We start from the raw sequence: 16710 nt of genomic DNA, 5'->3' as shown, positions 1-16710 counted from the left end.
TCAAATGGAATACAAGAAGCAATTTCTGATAGAATCCCCGAAAAAAAAATCGGAAGAAATTTCCAGTAGAATACCTGTAGAAATCTCAGGAAGTGCCTACTCTTCAATGCATCTCTAGATGAATATCTGAAGAAATCCCACGGAAATTCATGAAGGAATCCCAAGAGGAATGTCTGAGGAAATTTCTGAAGAAATATCTGGTGAATCTGTTAGGTAAGCCCTTGGTGGAATCCCAAGAAAAGTTTATTCAGGATTTTTTAGAAAAAATCCTGTAGATTTTTTAAAACAAATTCTTGAAGTGTTTCCTGAAAGTAATCCTAGAGCAACCTGTGGACGTATTCCTGTAAAAATACTAAAAAACGCCCAGATAAGCTTCTGTAAAGAACCCTAGAAAATACTCCAGATATTTGTCTAAAGTAATTCCTTTAGAAATCCCTTGGAAATATTTCTCAATAAATTCCTTTAAAAAATCCGTAGAAAAACCCTAAGAGTTCTTTGAAGTGGAAATTCCAGAGAAGTTCTGAAAAAATACATTGAGGAATATCTGGGGGAATGACTGAAGAAGTATCTGCTTGCACTCCTGCAGGAATCTCTGGAGGACTTCTCGTCTGAACCACTGAAATTTAATGCGAGAATTTCTCGAGAAATTCATGCATGCAATTCATTTTCAATGGAATACCTGGAGCAGTTCTTAAACAAATCACTGATAGGCTGCTTGAACAATCCTTCAGAAATCTGTTGGAATTTCTGAAGGAATCTCTGGAAAATATGTTGAACCACTGGAAGAATTTTGTTAATAACCATTGAAAGAACATGTAATATATTTATAGGAGTTTCAATTCTGATAGGACTTCTTATAGATTCCATGGAGAAATTTAATAAGATGTTTAAAACGAATCCCAAGGCAATTTTCTAAAATAACCCCTTGGCGTTTCGGAAGGAATCCATAGATACCTACCTTAAAGAATTCTTGGAAAACATCTTGGAAAAAATCTGGGTAAATTCGTGAGGGAATATCTGGTAGAAGCACTGGAAAAATTTATTGAGGATTCCCTGAAAACATTTTTGAAGGAAACTTTAAAAAAACTGAAGGAGCCTGAGGAAGATTTTCTAAAGAAATCCCTGGAGACATTTATGGCGGAATCCTGAACTTTTGATTTTCTAAAAAAAAAAATCGTTTGAAAGCGTTTCTAAAAAAAAATCCACGTGTGATTTCCTTTAAAAATTCTCGTACGGATTTCTGAAAAAAGCTAGAGCAATTTCTGAGGAAACCCATGGAAGATGTTCTAGAAAAACTTTCAAATGGAATTCAAGGAAGACTTCGCGAAGGGAATTTTGGAGGAGGATTTTCTAAAGGAATTCATGGAGCAATTTCGGAAGAAATCCAAAAAAGGTTTTATTAAGGAGTTTTGAAATTAATTTCTAGGGTTATCGCCATGAAATTTCAAAGAAAATTATCAATTTTCTGAACAAATCCCTTGAAGAATTCTTGAAGGAACTCTCAGAAAAACTTCCAAAGGCATTCCCGGCAGATTTTTTTTTAATTTCCGTGGAAGATTTTCGGAAAGAATCGCTGGAGAAATTTTTGAATGTTTCTCCTATCATTCTAAAGAATAAATCCTTCTCTCAAAGAATTTATGAGGGAATTATTTAATGATTACTTAAGGATTCGTAAAGGAATTTCTGAGGCCGTTTTTGCAAAATTTTTGAGAAATTTCGTACGAAAGGTTATTGAAATTTCTGAATAATTCATTATATGAAACTGAAAAAATCCCTTAAGCAAATTTTGAAATGAATATCTCATTATTTTTATTGTCGTAGAGGAATTTCAAAAGGAATAAATTCCTGAAAAATGCCTGGATTAAATTTTTGAAAGAATCCCTGAAATATTTTTTTTCATTCAGAAGGATTTCTTAGAAGAAGTTCCATTGTCACATGAGGGCGGAAAAATGTAAATAAAAAAATAGTTTTCTTTTACCTAGAAAAGTGTAGGAAATTCTGAAGTAATGCTAAACGAATCCCTTTAAGAATTTCTAGAGATATTCCTGTTGAAGTTCTAGAAGGAGGCCATGGCAATTCCCTAAAAGAGTTTTTGGAAAAATCTCTGGAGAAATTATTGAGGGAATATCCGGAAAAAGCCCTGGAGAATTTCTTTAAGAATTCCTAGGAGAATTTATGAAGTACCCGCTGGAGAAGTTTCTGAAAGATTCCTTGGGCAGACATGTTTCTGAAGGAATTCATGAAGCTATTTTAGAAAGAAACCATAAAAGCCTTCTTAAAAGAATCCTTGGATTAAATTATGAAGGAAGTTTATTAAGAAATTTCTGAAAGAATTTTCATTGAAGGAATCCGTAAAAGAATTTCTGAAGAAATCTTTGTAAGAATTTCTAGAGGAGTCCATGAAAGATTTTTTTAGAAATTATTCGAAAAATTTCTGAAGAAATTCTGAACATTTGAAATCCGTGGATGATTTTTCGAAAGAATTCTGTTACGGCTTTCTGAAGGAGAAATTCCTAAGGAAAGCCGTAGAAGCTTTTCTGAAGAATTCTTTTATAAATTTCTAGAAGAACTTTCAAAAGAAAATTATGGAAGGCTTTCTAAAGGGAATTCCTGTTGGATTTTTATAGGAAGCGTGACATAATTTTCAAGGAAGGTTTATACAGGCGTTCTTAAATTTACTTTTATTGTAAATTCTATATGAAACTATAAATTGTAAATTGTCTTAAGGGATCCCTGGGAGAATTCCTGACAGAACTCTTAGACAGAATTTTCTGGATGAATCCCCAAAGAAGTCCCTGGACATGTTCTTACTGGAACTTTCACCCAAATGTTTCTCGAGGAAATATCTAAACAAATTTCCATGGGAATCCCTGCAAGATACTCTAAAGAAACCACTGGAAGAATTTTTGAAAAAAATCTTTGAATGAATTTTTGAAGAAACATTTTTTGGTAATTAATAAATGAATGGAAAAATTTCCGACGGGTTTACTAAACAAATGCCTTAAATAATTTGTATAGTAATTTCTTTTGGTTTTTCAGAAGGCACCCATGGAAATCTTCCTAGAATTCTGGAAAAATTCTTGAGAAATTCTTGAGGTGATATCTGAAGAAAGCCCTGGAAATATTTCTTTAATAATCCTTGGAGAAACTTCTAAAGAAACCGCCGGAGGAGTTTCTGAATGAAACCTTGGGTAGGTTCTTAAACTGAATTTCTGGAGTAATTTCTGAAGGAATCCATGAAGCGATTTTAGAAGGAATCCATAAAAGATTTCTGGAAGGAATTCTTGGACTAATACATGGAGGAATTTCCAAGAAAAGAATTCCTGGAAGAATTTCTGTAGGAACTTTGGAAAAAATTCTTAAGGAGTCTGTGAAAGATTTTTTTGAGAAATTCTGGAGAAATTTCTGGAGGAATTCTGATCTTTTGATTTTCTGAAGAAATCGCTAAATGCATTTCTGAAGGAATCCACGATTGATTTTTTGAAAGAATCTCCTAAGGATTTCTGAAAGAATCTAAGGAGGAATTTCCGAGGAAAGCCGTAGAAGCTGCTCTAGAGATTTCTCTTGGAGAAGTTTTAGAAAGAACTTCCAAAAGGAAAACATGGAAGACTTTCTGAAGGGAATTCCTTGAGGATTTTTATAGATACCGTAGCGCATTTCGGAAGCAATCCAAAGAATATGTTATAAAGGAGTTCTTGAATTGATTTCTAGTGTAATCTCTTGGAAATTTTGAAGAAAATTCTAATGGGAACTATGAACTTTCTTAAGGAATCCCTAGAAGATTTCCTGGCAGAATACTCAGTGAAATCTTTGAAGACATCCTCGGCAGAATTTCTTAAAAACTCTCTGAAAGATTTTCTGAAGGAATCACTAATGGATTTCTGGTGAAATTCATTGGGTAATTTCTGAAGCAATCCATGCAAGACTTCTGAAACTATTTTTTTTTTCGGAGGGATGGCTTGTGTTATATTTGCATTAAACCCTATGAGAAACTTAAAAAAAATCCTTGGAGAAACTTTCCGAATGAATCATTGGTAGTTTTTTTTTGTCATAAGGCTGTAGAGGAGTTTCTGAGGGAATCTTTGGGAAATTCTTGAATAAATTGCCGGAGAAAGCACGGGATGAATTTCTGAAAGAAATCCTGAAATGTGTCTTATCATTTGGAGGGATTTCTAAGTTGTAAATTTTTAAAAGGTACAGGTACATGATTGTTATTATTGGCCATTTTCCATCCGATATGACGGAAATCAGCGCATATGACGAAGAAGATTTCTACCCTACCTGCAGTGAACAGCAATGGTGAAGATGTCCTCCTGCTGGGTGCTGTGCTTCTGCGCCTGGTTGACGATCTCGATCATACCGCGGGTCACCTCGGGCACCTCGCCTTCGACCGTGGGCCACCCATTGTACTGGAACTGCGTCACCTGGATGGTGTCCTTCGTCTTGCAGTTCGTCACCGTGAACTCCCGCTTGGTGTAGTACGGGCCACTTTCGCTTTGGATGTACGTGACGAGCAGATTCTCGTACTGCATCTCCTCGTCGGCCCAGTACCGTGGGCACTTGTTCGGACCATCTCCGATCTGGAAGAGTCGGAAATTTTGAAATGAGACCCGTTCGAAACCTGAGTAACATTCCCAACAAACCTCAGAAAACATGACGATCGTCTTTATCCTCTGCTCGAAGATCATCCGCCAGAAGTCGAAGATGGTGTTCTCCAGCGGATCCTGCGTTATGATGAAGTTGTTCTCATCGTCGTACCCATCGATGAAAGACGCGTTGATGTAGGTGCAGTTGTCATGACCCGGAATCGGCGCCAAAATTACCCGGTTCTTGTCGTACGGCACGCACAGCTCGGAACGGTTCTTGGCCTTGTTGTCCTCGCAACCGCCGATGGCCGTCGTTTTGCGGCTGTCCTCCTGGAACGCCTTTATCCGCTGAATGGGTTGATGAAATACAGTTAGGATCACATAGTTATTCACAGAAATGAGATCAATTTACCTGGAATTGGGCTTCCAGCTTGCAGATTTCGGGATTCTCCGCGGATGGCTGCTTGAGACTTTCTACGGTAGCGGCTAGCGACTTTTGGTCGATTTCCGTGTCCCCGAAGTACGCCAATTCGGTGAGAGCTCGATACAAAAATATGTATTGTTTCTAAAATTGAAGGAAATGTTGGCAAACCTTCTCAACAGGACAGCTGCAGCAAGCCAGCTTACCAATGACTGTACGAGGAAATTTCTTTGATATCGCATATCACAAATGGTGTTGAAGATGGACACCTGGCCCTCCTCGTTTAACTGTTGACTGAGTGAATCTAGGGCTACAAATGTTCCAGTTCTGCCAACGCCGGCACTACAGTGGACAAGGATGGGACCGCGCTGCAACGAGTATTCCGAGTTGATGCGTTTGATGAACTTGGTGATGCCCTGGGGATGCTCCGGGGCCATGAAATCCTTCCAGGTGAGATAGTGGTACTGCGAGATGAAACGGGTGTCTTCGACTTCTTCGCCGGACGAATTGACGCTACGCTTGGTGACCTAAAATGGTATTCGTTACAATATCTCTAAACTTCAAGAACGTCAACCCAAGAACCTACCTTCAGATTTCTAACGATATAATCTGCATAGTAACTATCCGAAGCGAATGTTATCAATATGTCTCCATACTGGGTGGAATCGTTGATGTTCTCCGGCCAGTACTTGGCGCATTTGGTCTTATTGTACTCCTCCAGGTTGGTCAACATGACAATAATCTCCAAATGCTGCTCCCAAATCATGCGCCAGAAGTCGATGATCGTGCTGTCCATCGGACCCTGGGCACAAATGAACTTCTTGCGCTCCTTATAACCGATGACAAAGTTTGCGTTGATGTAATCCGATCCGGACATCCCGTTCATTGTAGACAGCTTAACCCGAGTCTGGTCGTACGATTTGATGTCCGGATACCGATTCTTGTGCATGTTCTCCTTCAAGTCAGAATACTTCGTTGTCCTATCGACAAACTTGTCTGGCAGTAGTTCAAATTCGTGTTGGAATCCGTAATCCGAGTCCTTGTGTTTGTCTAGGTATGCTTTGACGAGGTCTTCCTTGGAAATTGGAGGAAGCACCGGTGGCTTGGCACTGTTTGTTCCAAGCAAATGTCGATGATGGGGATTGCCGTTGCGTCCGTGACAAAGAGCGCGCCTAAAATCCATTGAGGTACAGTTCAAATCACGTCAACTTGGAAGATCTTCACGTTACATACCTGAGCGAGTCTCCCAGACTGATGGCTTCGCCTTCCTGGGCGATGTTCTTGCTGAAATGCTTGTGTAAGAGGCAGAGAGTCAATAAGACTATTAAAACTATCAATATCAGTCCGCATAAAATCTGTATAACTATGTTGAGGATGAAAGTGAGATCTTTGCCGTCGTTTTCGCTCGGCGGTGGAGCTCCAGCGTTCATCTCCTGGAAGTATTCGCTGAAGGCCGAAACGTACCGTGGACCATGGTCGGTGTCGGTTTTCACTGAAATCGAAACAAAAACCGAGACTTCATTGAACTACCCGATCTACAGCGTAACCCACAACCTAACTTACCTACGACCTCGACAAACCCGGTGTAGTTACTGGACGGATCCAGGACGCCATCGTAGGCCGTTTCTAGCTGGGGAGGTGCCAGATGCGGATCGTGGTATCCGTTCGTTTCCCGCTTGTCGTGACTAGATACTTTCAGCTGATCCTCAACGGGAACGGCTTCGTTGCCGGTACGGATGGGCGGAGGGCTCGCCGTCGTGGCTACCGAGGCGTTCTGGGCCTCATCGTCTTTGTTAATGGCTGAAAGGGGTTTCGTGAGATTAGATTTCATATGCTTTTATATAGACAGTTTCAGACAGGGCTTAGCAGGTTTTATAGAGTTTCTAGGGGTTTCAGGGGTCTACATAGGTATTTCTGGGGATTCACTGGGTTTTAAAGTAGTTTGAAAGATATTTGGGGTTCCAGGTAGTTTTGTGAAGTTTCCGGGTTTTTAATGGGGGTTTGAAATGCTTTCAGAGAATTTCAGAGCGTTTCAGTGTTTCAGGGGACTTCAGGGTTTAAAAAGGTTTTGTGTATTTTCCGAGTATTCTAGGGAGGTTTAAGGCCGAATATATCGAGGGGAATTAACAGGTTTCAAGGAAATTCATTGAAGTTTCAGGAGGGTTTAAGGTAAGTTTCAGGAAGATTCATGGGATCTCGGATTTCAAAGTGTTATAGGAAGTTTACAGAAAGTTTGACGGGGCTTCAATGGGTTTTGGGCAGGTTTCATAGAAGATTCAGGGAGTTTCAGGAGGCCTCAAAGAGTTTCAGGGGTTTCAAGAGCATTCAGGAGGCTTCATGAGCCCTAAGGGGGTTTCAGAAAGGGTTTTAAAGGACTTCAGGTGAGATTTTTCGGTATACTCAAAGCAGTGCAAAAACAAGCCTGTGCGTCACACAACATAAGACAGATATATCAGGATTCTGAGTTCATAGAGAGAAAGAGAGGATGTTTATGGTTAACCATGGGCTCACAGATTTCAGGCACTATGGACCCCGAAAACCCATAAATCTCTGCCGAAACCCCTGTAAACTTCTTGAAACATTGTTGAAGCCCCTTGATACGCTCTGAACCCTCCAAAATGCCCCTGAAATCATCTAAACACTACTGAAAACCCTCAAAATCTTCTTAAACTCTCTTAAACGCTCTTGAAATCTTCCCGAATGCTTCTGAAAACTTCTGAAATGCTCCCGAAAACCCTTTAACTTCACTAAAACCTTTTTAAACGTTCTGATAACACCTAAAATACCACAGAACCCTTTCAAAACCCATCTGTTACTCCATTGAAATCTTCCTTAGCGGTTATTTAATCTCTCTAATAACTTCTGATAGGGCCCATATAGCCAAGGCGGTAAACGCACGGGTATTCAGCATGACCATGCTGAGGGTGACGGGTTCGATTCCCGGTCGGTCCAGGATCTTTTCGTAAAGGAAATTTCCTTGACTTCCTTGGGCATAGAGTATCTTCGTGCCTGCCACACGATATACACATGCAGAATGGTCATTGGCAGAGGAAGCTCTCAGTTAATAACTGTGGAAGTGCTCATAGAACACTAAGCTGAGGAGCAGGCTTTGTCCCAGTGAGGACGTTACGCCAAGAAGAGGAGAGAGAGGAATAACTTCTGAAACACTCCCAAAATCCCTTTCAAACTCATGGAACGTCATGAAACGTCGTGGAACGCCTTGAACGCCCTAAAACGCATATGAAACCCCTTAAAGCGTTTCTGGAACTCCTCTGAAATTCTCTTAAAACCCCTTGAACCGCCCCTGATAATCCCTGAAACTTTCTCGAATTGGCGTGACCGAAATTTGACCATGACCGAATTTAATAATTTGAATGCACTATTTAGACTTAGAAAACCCCGAAGGATTTCTATGAGGAATCTTTGAAGGAATTCCAGAAGAAATCCTCGAGAGGATTCCAAGAGGAACCCTAAAGGAACTGCAGGAGGAATCCTTGAAGAAACTCCTAGAGGAATTTCTGAAAGATTTAGTCGATAATTCCCTGAAGGAACTTCTGGAATAATTCCTGCAGGAATCCCTAGTAGTTCAAGGATCCTCTTAGAAACTTCTGAATGATTTAGCGGAAGTTCCCCCATGAATACCAGCAGGTATTCTCAAAGGAATTCCTGCAGGAACCCAAAAAGAATTTCTGCACGAATCCTCAAAACAAACCCAGCGGGTATTTCCAATGGAATTCGAGAAAAAACCCTCTGAGGTCCCCTGAGAAGTCCTGAAGGAATTCCAGGAAGAATCTCCGAAGGATTTTCAGGTGTAATCCCCGGAGGAGTTTCAGGAGAAATCGCCGAAGAAATTCTTGGAGAAGTCCTTAAACTGTCGGGGTCCGTGGCGTAGTTGGTTACACGTTCGCTTCATATGCGGATGGTCATGGGTTTGATTCCCAGTCCCGACACTTGCAATTTTTCGTTAGTTGCTCTTCTCCCGAGAGCGACTGACATCGACCCTCTTCTGAGCCCCATGACTCAAACGGACCCGGATACCTGGACATCGGCGAAGTGCTACTCATAATGGACCCCCAATCGGACCGGAAATGGAATCATCATCCTTGTGCTCATCATTCTACCATAGAGCAGAAAAGTGAAAGCAGCAGAAAGGCAATCAGTTCGATCTAGTAGAATAGAATAGAATAGAATACATAGGCGCTGTACAAAAATGTAAGTGCAGCTGTCAAATGAAATCGCTCACGTAGTGCCCTAGTGGACAATAGTGCTGTAAATTAGGTTAAGTGATCAAGAATAAAAAAAGTCCTTAAAGGAATTTCAGGAGGAATCCTCGAAGGAATTGCCGGAGAAATCTCCCAAGGATTTCCAGGATGAATCTCCGAACGATTTTCAAGAGGAATCCTAAAGGACTTCCAGGCGGAGTCCATGAAGAATTTCCAGGAGGAAACCTCAAAGGGATTTCAGGATTACTCCCCGAAGATTTTCCAGGACGAAACCACGAAGGATTACCTGTTGAAGTCCCCAAAGAGTTTTCCGGGCGAATTCCCAACAAAACTTCGTCTAGGAATTCCAGAAAGAAAACTTGGAAGATTCCGTGAATGAAATTTTGGTGGTATGCTTGTAGAAACTCCATGAGGAAATCCTGGAGAGATGTCTGATTATAGTCCTAAAGAAATGCTTGAAGGACCTCCTTGGAAAATCCCTGAAAGAATTCTTGTAGGAATTTCTGAAGGAACTTCTGCATAAATCTCTGATGTTATTCTTGAAGGAATCTCTGAATCCTCCTAGAAAAATCTCTGAAAGAAATCCAGTAATAATCCGTGAAAGAACTCCTGGAAGAATCCCTAAAGAAACTCCCGGAGGAATCTTAAAGGGAACTTGATTTTCTGTAGGAATCTTTTAAGAAACTTTGGGGGAATCCCTTCATTCTCCTGGAAGTATCCTTAGATCATCCTATAAGAACTTCTAATCCTGGAGAGATCCCTGAAGAAACTTCCGGAGAGATATCTGATTGAACTTCTGAATGAATCGCTGAAGGAATTCTAGGAGGAATCTATGAAGAATCATCTGTACAAATCCTTGAAACTTCTGGAGGAATCTCTGAAGAAACTCCTGGACCTATCCCTGTAGCAACTTCTGTAGGAATTCCTGATGGAACTTCTGGAAGAGATCCTGATGAATCCTGGAGGCATCCCTGAATCTTCCTGAAAGTATATCTGAAGGAACTTTCGGAGGAATACCTATGAAAAATTCGGTGGTACTTCTAAAGTAATCCCAGATGAAACACCTAGATGCATCCCAGAATCCTCCTGGAACTACTGGGGACATCCCTGAAGTAACCTTTGGAGCAATCCCTGAAAGAACTACTACTAATATATTGCAGAAATCCTCAAGGGAGCTCCTGAATTAATCCCTGGAGGAACTCCGGAAGAAATATCGGAAGCAACTACTAGAGAAATTCCTCAAACATTTTTGAAAGAATCTCTGAAAAATCTCTATGAAGCATCCCGAAGAAATTCCAAGAGGAATCCCCGAATGATATAAAAAAAGACACTACACCGTCTTCAGCCAGAGGCGGCACAGACTGAACATTACCAACACGAGACAACGGACAACACACATAACACCCAGTGGCCCAATGACGAAAAGTTTTCCCCGACTGGAGCGGGAATCGAACCCGCACTCCGAGGCTTACGAAACGCATAGACGACTGACGCCGCTAACCGCACGGCCACGAAGCCCAGCCACGGAAGAGATCCTTTTTTAAACAAGAATTTGATGACCTATTTGCTTTCAAGAGGTTTTGAGAACCGTCTGAAAACCAAGATGAATTTATTCTAACTCTATGGTAGTGTTTATAACCTTATGTGATCTACTCAACTTGAAAATGTTACTTGGGTGAAGAAATTCCAGGAGGGATCTCAGAAGCAATTCCAAGGGAGAAATAGGTGACAGAATATCGGGTGATCCCCGAAGGAATACCAGAAGGGATCCTTGAAGAAATTCTAGACGAGATCCCAGAAGGAACTCCTGTAGGAACCCTTGATGGAACTCCTGAAGAAACGGCCAGGAGGAATCCCTGATTGAAATTCTAGAGGACTGAAAGAACTCCTGGAAGAATCTCTAAAGAAACTCCTAGAGGAATTTTAGAAGGAACTTCTGGACTAATCCCTGAATGATTTTCTGTGGGAATCTCTTCACAAACTTTGGGGGAATCCCTGATTTCTTCTGGAGGTATCCTTAGATCCTCCTGTAAGTAATTCTGATGGGGTTCCTGAAGAGATCCATGAAGGAAATCCTAGAGAGATCTTTGATTGAACTGTGTTACAAGAATAAATGAAAATAAATTATTTTACAAAGGATTAACATCACGACATATAGAACCTTACAAATGCTCAAATTAGAAACATCACAAATTGACGCAGCACAACACATAACATAAATGTGCCCTGTTATCCAGATGGATAACATCTTCCGATCACAGGATGACGAGGTTTCATTTATTGGTTTGGGTCCATCAGTCATCCTGGAATTGTATTTTGGTTGGCAGTATGCCTTTTAGTTCACCACAGTAGTTGTTACTGTGTTTATAGCTTAGTTTTGTCTAGGAAAACTATTCCTAATCAAGCATTCTGTTTCGGGGTTCGATATTTGAGCTCAACAACTTGAAGTCCGTGGCAGGGAAAGGTTTTAATCTCTAGTACTTGACCGCTGCCCGAAATAGCCTGCAAGTTGACAATCAAAGTGGGATTGTATTTCATGGGCCTCTATTTTTACAGAACCCAATAAATATGCATTTAAATTATGGGGATATATACAAGTTAAAATAAAACATACATCACAAAGAACGCACGAATAATAGACTTATAACACATTAAACAATTATTCTGTCTTATAATTGTAACAAATATTTATACCCGTAACAACTGCTGAAGGAATCGTTAAAGAAATTCCAAAAGGACTCTCTGAAGAATTATCTGTACGAATCCTCTGAAACTCCTGGAGGAATCTCTGAAGAAACTCTTGGCCAAATACCTGTAGGCATTCTTGTAGGAGTTCTTAAAGGAACTTCTGGAAGATTACCTGATGGATCTCCTTCCTGGTGGCATCCCTGAACTCTCCTGAAAGAATGTCTGATGGAACTTCTGAAGGAATACCTGAGAGAACTCCTGTTGGAATAGTGATGGGAACTCATGAAGGAATTCCTGATGAAAACGTGGAGGCATCCGAGAATCATCTTAGAACTTTTGGAGCAATCCCTGAAAGAACTACTACTATTATATTGCAGAAATACTCGAAGGAGCTCCTGAAATAATTCCTGGAGGAACTCCTGAAGGAATATCATAAGCAACTACTGAAGAAATTCCTCAAAAACTTTTGAAAGAATCTCTGAAAAATCTCTATGAAGCATCCCGAAGGAATCCCCGGATGATTTTCAAGAGGGATCCTTTTCCAAGCAAGAATTTGAAGCCTTATTTGCTTTCAAGTGGTTTTGAGAACCGTCCAAAAACCAAGATGAATTTATTTCAACTCTATGGTAGTCTTTATATCCTCTTGTAATCTACTCTTCTTCATCCAAGAAATTCCATGAGGGATCTCAGAAGCAACTCCAGGGGAGAAATAGCTGACAGAATATCGGGAGAAATCCTTGAAGGAACTCCTGCAAGTTCTCCTGGGGTAATCCCTGAAGGAATTCCAGAAGAGATTCTTGAAGAAATTCTAGGCGAGATCCCAGAAGGAACTCCTGTAGAAATCCTTGATGTAATGTTCAGGAGAAATCCCTGATTGAAATTCTAGAGGCCCTATAGCCACAAGCAGGCTTCGTCCCAGTTGGGACGTAACGGCAAACAGAAATAGAAGGAATTTCTGAAGGAAATTCCTGGAGGAATCTCTGCAGTAACTTCTGGATTAATCTCTGAAGAACCTCCTTTGGGAATCCCTGAAGAATCTTCTGTATGTATCACAGATGGATCTCCTGGGGGCATTCCCGGCATTCAGGAGGATGAATGAATCTGTTCAGGTTCTACTGGAGACATCTCTAAATAAATTCCTGAAGAGGTCTCTCAAGGAACTTCTGCAGAAATCCCTAATAGGAATTAAACGTAGAGTAATCTTTGAAGGAATCTAGTCTCTAAAGAAACTTCTGTAGGAATCCCTGATGGTCAAAACCTCCCTGAAAGCGCCTGAAAATCTGTTCAACACTCCCGAAAGCCTTTGAAACTCTCTGAAATAAGAAGGTTCAGGGATTTCAGAAAGGTTCTGAACGTTATATGTAGGTGGTTTCAGTTTTTTTTTAAATAGAAGTTTCATGGTGTTTTTAAGGCTGTGAGCTATTTAGATTTAGTTTATTTATCATTTGTCAAAATATAACAGCCCCATCCAAAATTCAATAGACGAGCAGCCTTTTGGAATAAAAAGCCAAACTATTCAGAACAAAACATATCGAACTATCAAAACTATCCATTGGAGTAGGGTTATTTTTAGTCCGACGCAAAATAACAATCAATATAACATAGACATCTTTAGTTGGAACCAGCGTGTTTCAGAAGCGTTCCAAAAAGGTTAAAAAAGATTTCTGAGGGTTTTTGGAGTTTCATAGAATGGTTTTTATATAACTCGTTGAAAACCCCTGTTAATACTAGGACGTAGGACAAACGGCCAAAAGACAGAAGGTCGAAAATGTAATTCATATACTAGCATTTCTTCATTTATTGAACTCTTGTCTCGATCATCAGTGTAATCGGTCTTAGTCCTTTCTACATTTTGTCTATGGAGCTTTTTTCGAAAGATATGAAACCCAACTAAATACCTCTAAAACCAACTGAACACTCTTCAATACAGTATTCACTCACCACTAGATTTCTCCATCGGTGGGGCTCGCTTGTGCAGGCACTGCGGACACAGATCCAAATTGTGGTACTCGTTATTCCGCCCATCGCCCAAAAACACCTCCGAGCTGTAGTTCAACGTCGTGAACACTTCCGCCAGGTAGGTCCCGCCGTGGGTGTTGTTGATCGAATGGACGTCCGCATAGCTCGTCACCGGGATGGTCTCCGGCACGGGCAGCGAGTTGTTCCGTTTGCCTAGCCGCGTCAGGTAGACCTTGTAGCAACAGATGGGCCCGTTGCGCTCGGAGACCCGTGGCAGGAAGAGCTTGAAGATCCACTGGTTGTCCTCGGTGCGAAGCTTACCCCACATCATTCGGCCGATGTTCTCCGGGGTAGTTGCCGGCATGGTGCACGTCGCAGAGGCAACGTCTCCCGGACGTTTCGTCCGAGTGACTGCAGCTACTCGAACGGTGTAGTTTGTGTTGGGCAGTATGCCGTCGTACTCGGTTTTCGTGTACTGTGCCTGTACGTTCTTGATCTTGGGTCCGTACGTCTCGTTCTTCAATATACCGTGCTCGCTACGGTACTGTGACAATCCGTCCAGAATGACTTGGTATGATATAACTTTTCCGTTAGGTTTCTTCGGTGGATCCCAATGAACCCGAACTGAGGAGCGACGTGAGATATTATAGTGTATACAAGAGATGTTCAGGTTCAACGGTTCTGATGCGATACTGTCGCTGGTGGTTCCGTTTACTTCTTCGGACCAGTTACCGCAAGCTTTTGCAAGCTCACTGCAGGCCCGTACGCGGAAACTGTATTCTGTGGCGGTGTCTAGGTTGTCAAACATATACGGAAGGTTGCGACTGTTCTGCGGGTAATAGGTTTCCCATTTGGAAGAATTCTCGCCCGCGACTGAAACCGTCATGTCGTAGTACTGAATGTATTCCAGTAGATCGGCTGGCGGAGGTGCCCATCCTATAGTGATAGTCGAGTGGGTATTACCCTTCACTTCTACGGCCGGAGTAAAACTTGGATCGCTGTCCAGTGTTCGAACCTTCACCGACGGCGAAGGTGGGCCACTACCCTGACCATTTTGGGCGGTCAGCTTAATCTCGTAATCCGTAGAGGGCGCGAATTTCTCCAACACAAATGAAGTGTTTGATCCGTCAATGCGGTTTTCATAATACGTAAATGTAGAATCGCCTTTCTTCATGAACTGCGCCATGTAATGTTTGATGCGATCGTTTCCATCGTTGACGGTCCAGTTCAGGTAGATCTTGTTTGCCCCAACCGCTTTAACATAATCAATCGACACTTGAGGTTTGTCAAGAACAAGCAAAGCCATCGATTTCTTATCAGTAGCTGAGTTTTCGTCCAGCATGGCAGATGGACCAACATTGCAAGAGTAAGTTCCATTATGCGTTTTGCTCACATCTTTGATGGTTAGTGTCACGTTCACGTGAGTCCCATTCAAAACCTTCACTTCCGTGTTCTTCAGAAAGCTGTTTTCGGTGGTATCGTCCTCTTTGAACCATTGAATCGAATTGTTAAAATACTCCAGCGGATACATCTGTATCACGCAGTACAGTTGGGCCTTGGTTTGCTGTTTGATTTTCGTTCGCCCCGAGCTGGAGGCGGTAATCTTTGGTAGTATCACTTCCCGGACAGCGTACCGGGAGAGGACGCTGTTGTCTGCACCTCGACATGTGTAGTTACCGGCGTCGGTTTTCGAAAAGTTGTGTATGGTTAGCGTAGTAATGGCCGTGTTTGTGGTCACCTCTGGTAGTTCAGTGGTGTCACCCTCAGGGGATTTACCGTCGGAGCCGCCGGATATTTTCTCAACATCAGCCTCCGTGTCCACGATTATGATGGAGATTTTTGCGCTGTAAAGAGTTTTTTGAGAATAAAAAATAGTGTTAAAATTGGTGTATACGAGAACGATTTGGTTTATTTAAGTGGTGCCCGAGCAGAGGAAAATATCAAAATAATAACAACGGAATCACAAAACCTGTTTTATATCTCGGTTTGTTATTATTAACTTATTAAGTCATCACCGTTCCATAACATGTTCTGATGGGCAATCTTATTTTGTTATGATCATGCTCTTGGTATATTTTCTTTAAATTACATTTCAATAACATGTTTTGTTGTAGCACAAGTTCAGTTATTATTGTGTCATTGAGACTAGTACAAATATTTGATCATAAATATTACAACATAACTAGCTTTGCAATCAAAACTACACCATTCGAGATTTTCGTTGTTTACAGCACTCCGTGAGGAACTGTAAGAGAAAATATTATTTTGTCATCAGTTCCTCTTCTTACTGATATTACGTTCCAGTGCCAACTTATCAGCCTTTTGTTTTATAAGCACTTTGAAAAGTATACCTGTTTTTTTCCAGTTTCAGTTAGGTATGAATACGAAAATAGAGAGTGTAATAAGTGTTAGCCATGAAACATTTTGGATCAACTGGTGGAATTCAACGACGAACTACACATTTTCGACAAAAATGTAAAAAAATAAGTCATCAAGAACTCCAGTGATTATTTTTAGACATTTTATTTTTATTGATTTCACTGCATCGAACCCACTTAGATTAACTAGGATAAATGTGTCAATCAATGAGGTAATAATGTAAATTAATATTATAAACAATGAACCACTTAATAAAGGGTTTCAAAATTACGGTAGTTTTTCATCGAAAATTGTTTGGAAAATAAACGAGAACTATTGTTTGTCTCTGTTTTCGATAAGAAATCGCTTGCGACAATAATAGCGTCCCAATTATGAATGAAACATTTAACAATAGATCCTATTGCTGCGTATCCCATTGAATACATATGGGACTTTGGAGGAGTTCCTATCCGCA

General features: G+C 40.9%; 1 protein-coding gene across 1 annotated transcript in view; it reads right to left on the bottom strand.

Annotated features, from left to right (window-relative positions):
- Nucleotides 1-4238: 4238 nt before the first annotated feature.
- The window catches only part of LOC109414188 (tyrosine-protein phosphatase 69D), a 34719-nt gene continuing 22247 nt past the window's right edge, over nucleotides 4239-16710 (bottom strand). The window contains exons 3-10 of the mRNA XM_062844087.1: nucleotides 13860-15721; nucleotides 6571-6807; nucleotides 6241-6499; nucleotides 5594-6179; nucleotides 5214-5534; nucleotides 4999-5151; nucleotides 4644-4934; nucleotides 4239-4580 (exon numbers count right to left, since the gene is read on the bottom strand). Of these exons, the coding sequence (XP_062700071.1) occupies nucleotides 4278-4580; nucleotides 4644-4934; nucleotides 4999-5151; nucleotides 5214-5534; nucleotides 5594-6179; nucleotides 6241-6499; nucleotides 6571-6807; nucleotides 13860-15721 (4012 nt within the window). The 3' untranslated portion in view covers nucleotides 4239-4277. The remainder of the gene's footprint in view (nucleotides 4581-4643; nucleotides 4935-4998; nucleotides 5152-5213; nucleotides 5535-5593; nucleotides 6180-6240; nucleotides 6500-6570; nucleotides 6808-13859; nucleotides 15722-16710) is intronic.

The sequence above is a fragment of the Aedes albopictus genome, unplaced genomic scaffold (assembly GCF_035046485.1).
Source record: "Aedes albopictus strain Foshan unplaced genomic scaffold, AalbF5 HiC_scaffold_9, whole genome shotgun sequence".
Lineage (NCBI taxonomy): Eukaryota > Metazoa > Arthropoda > Insecta > Diptera > Culicidae > Aedes > Aedes albopictus.
The sequence above is the reverse complement of the archived record's forward strand: the minus strand, read 5'-3'. Positions and strand labels throughout refer to the sequence as shown.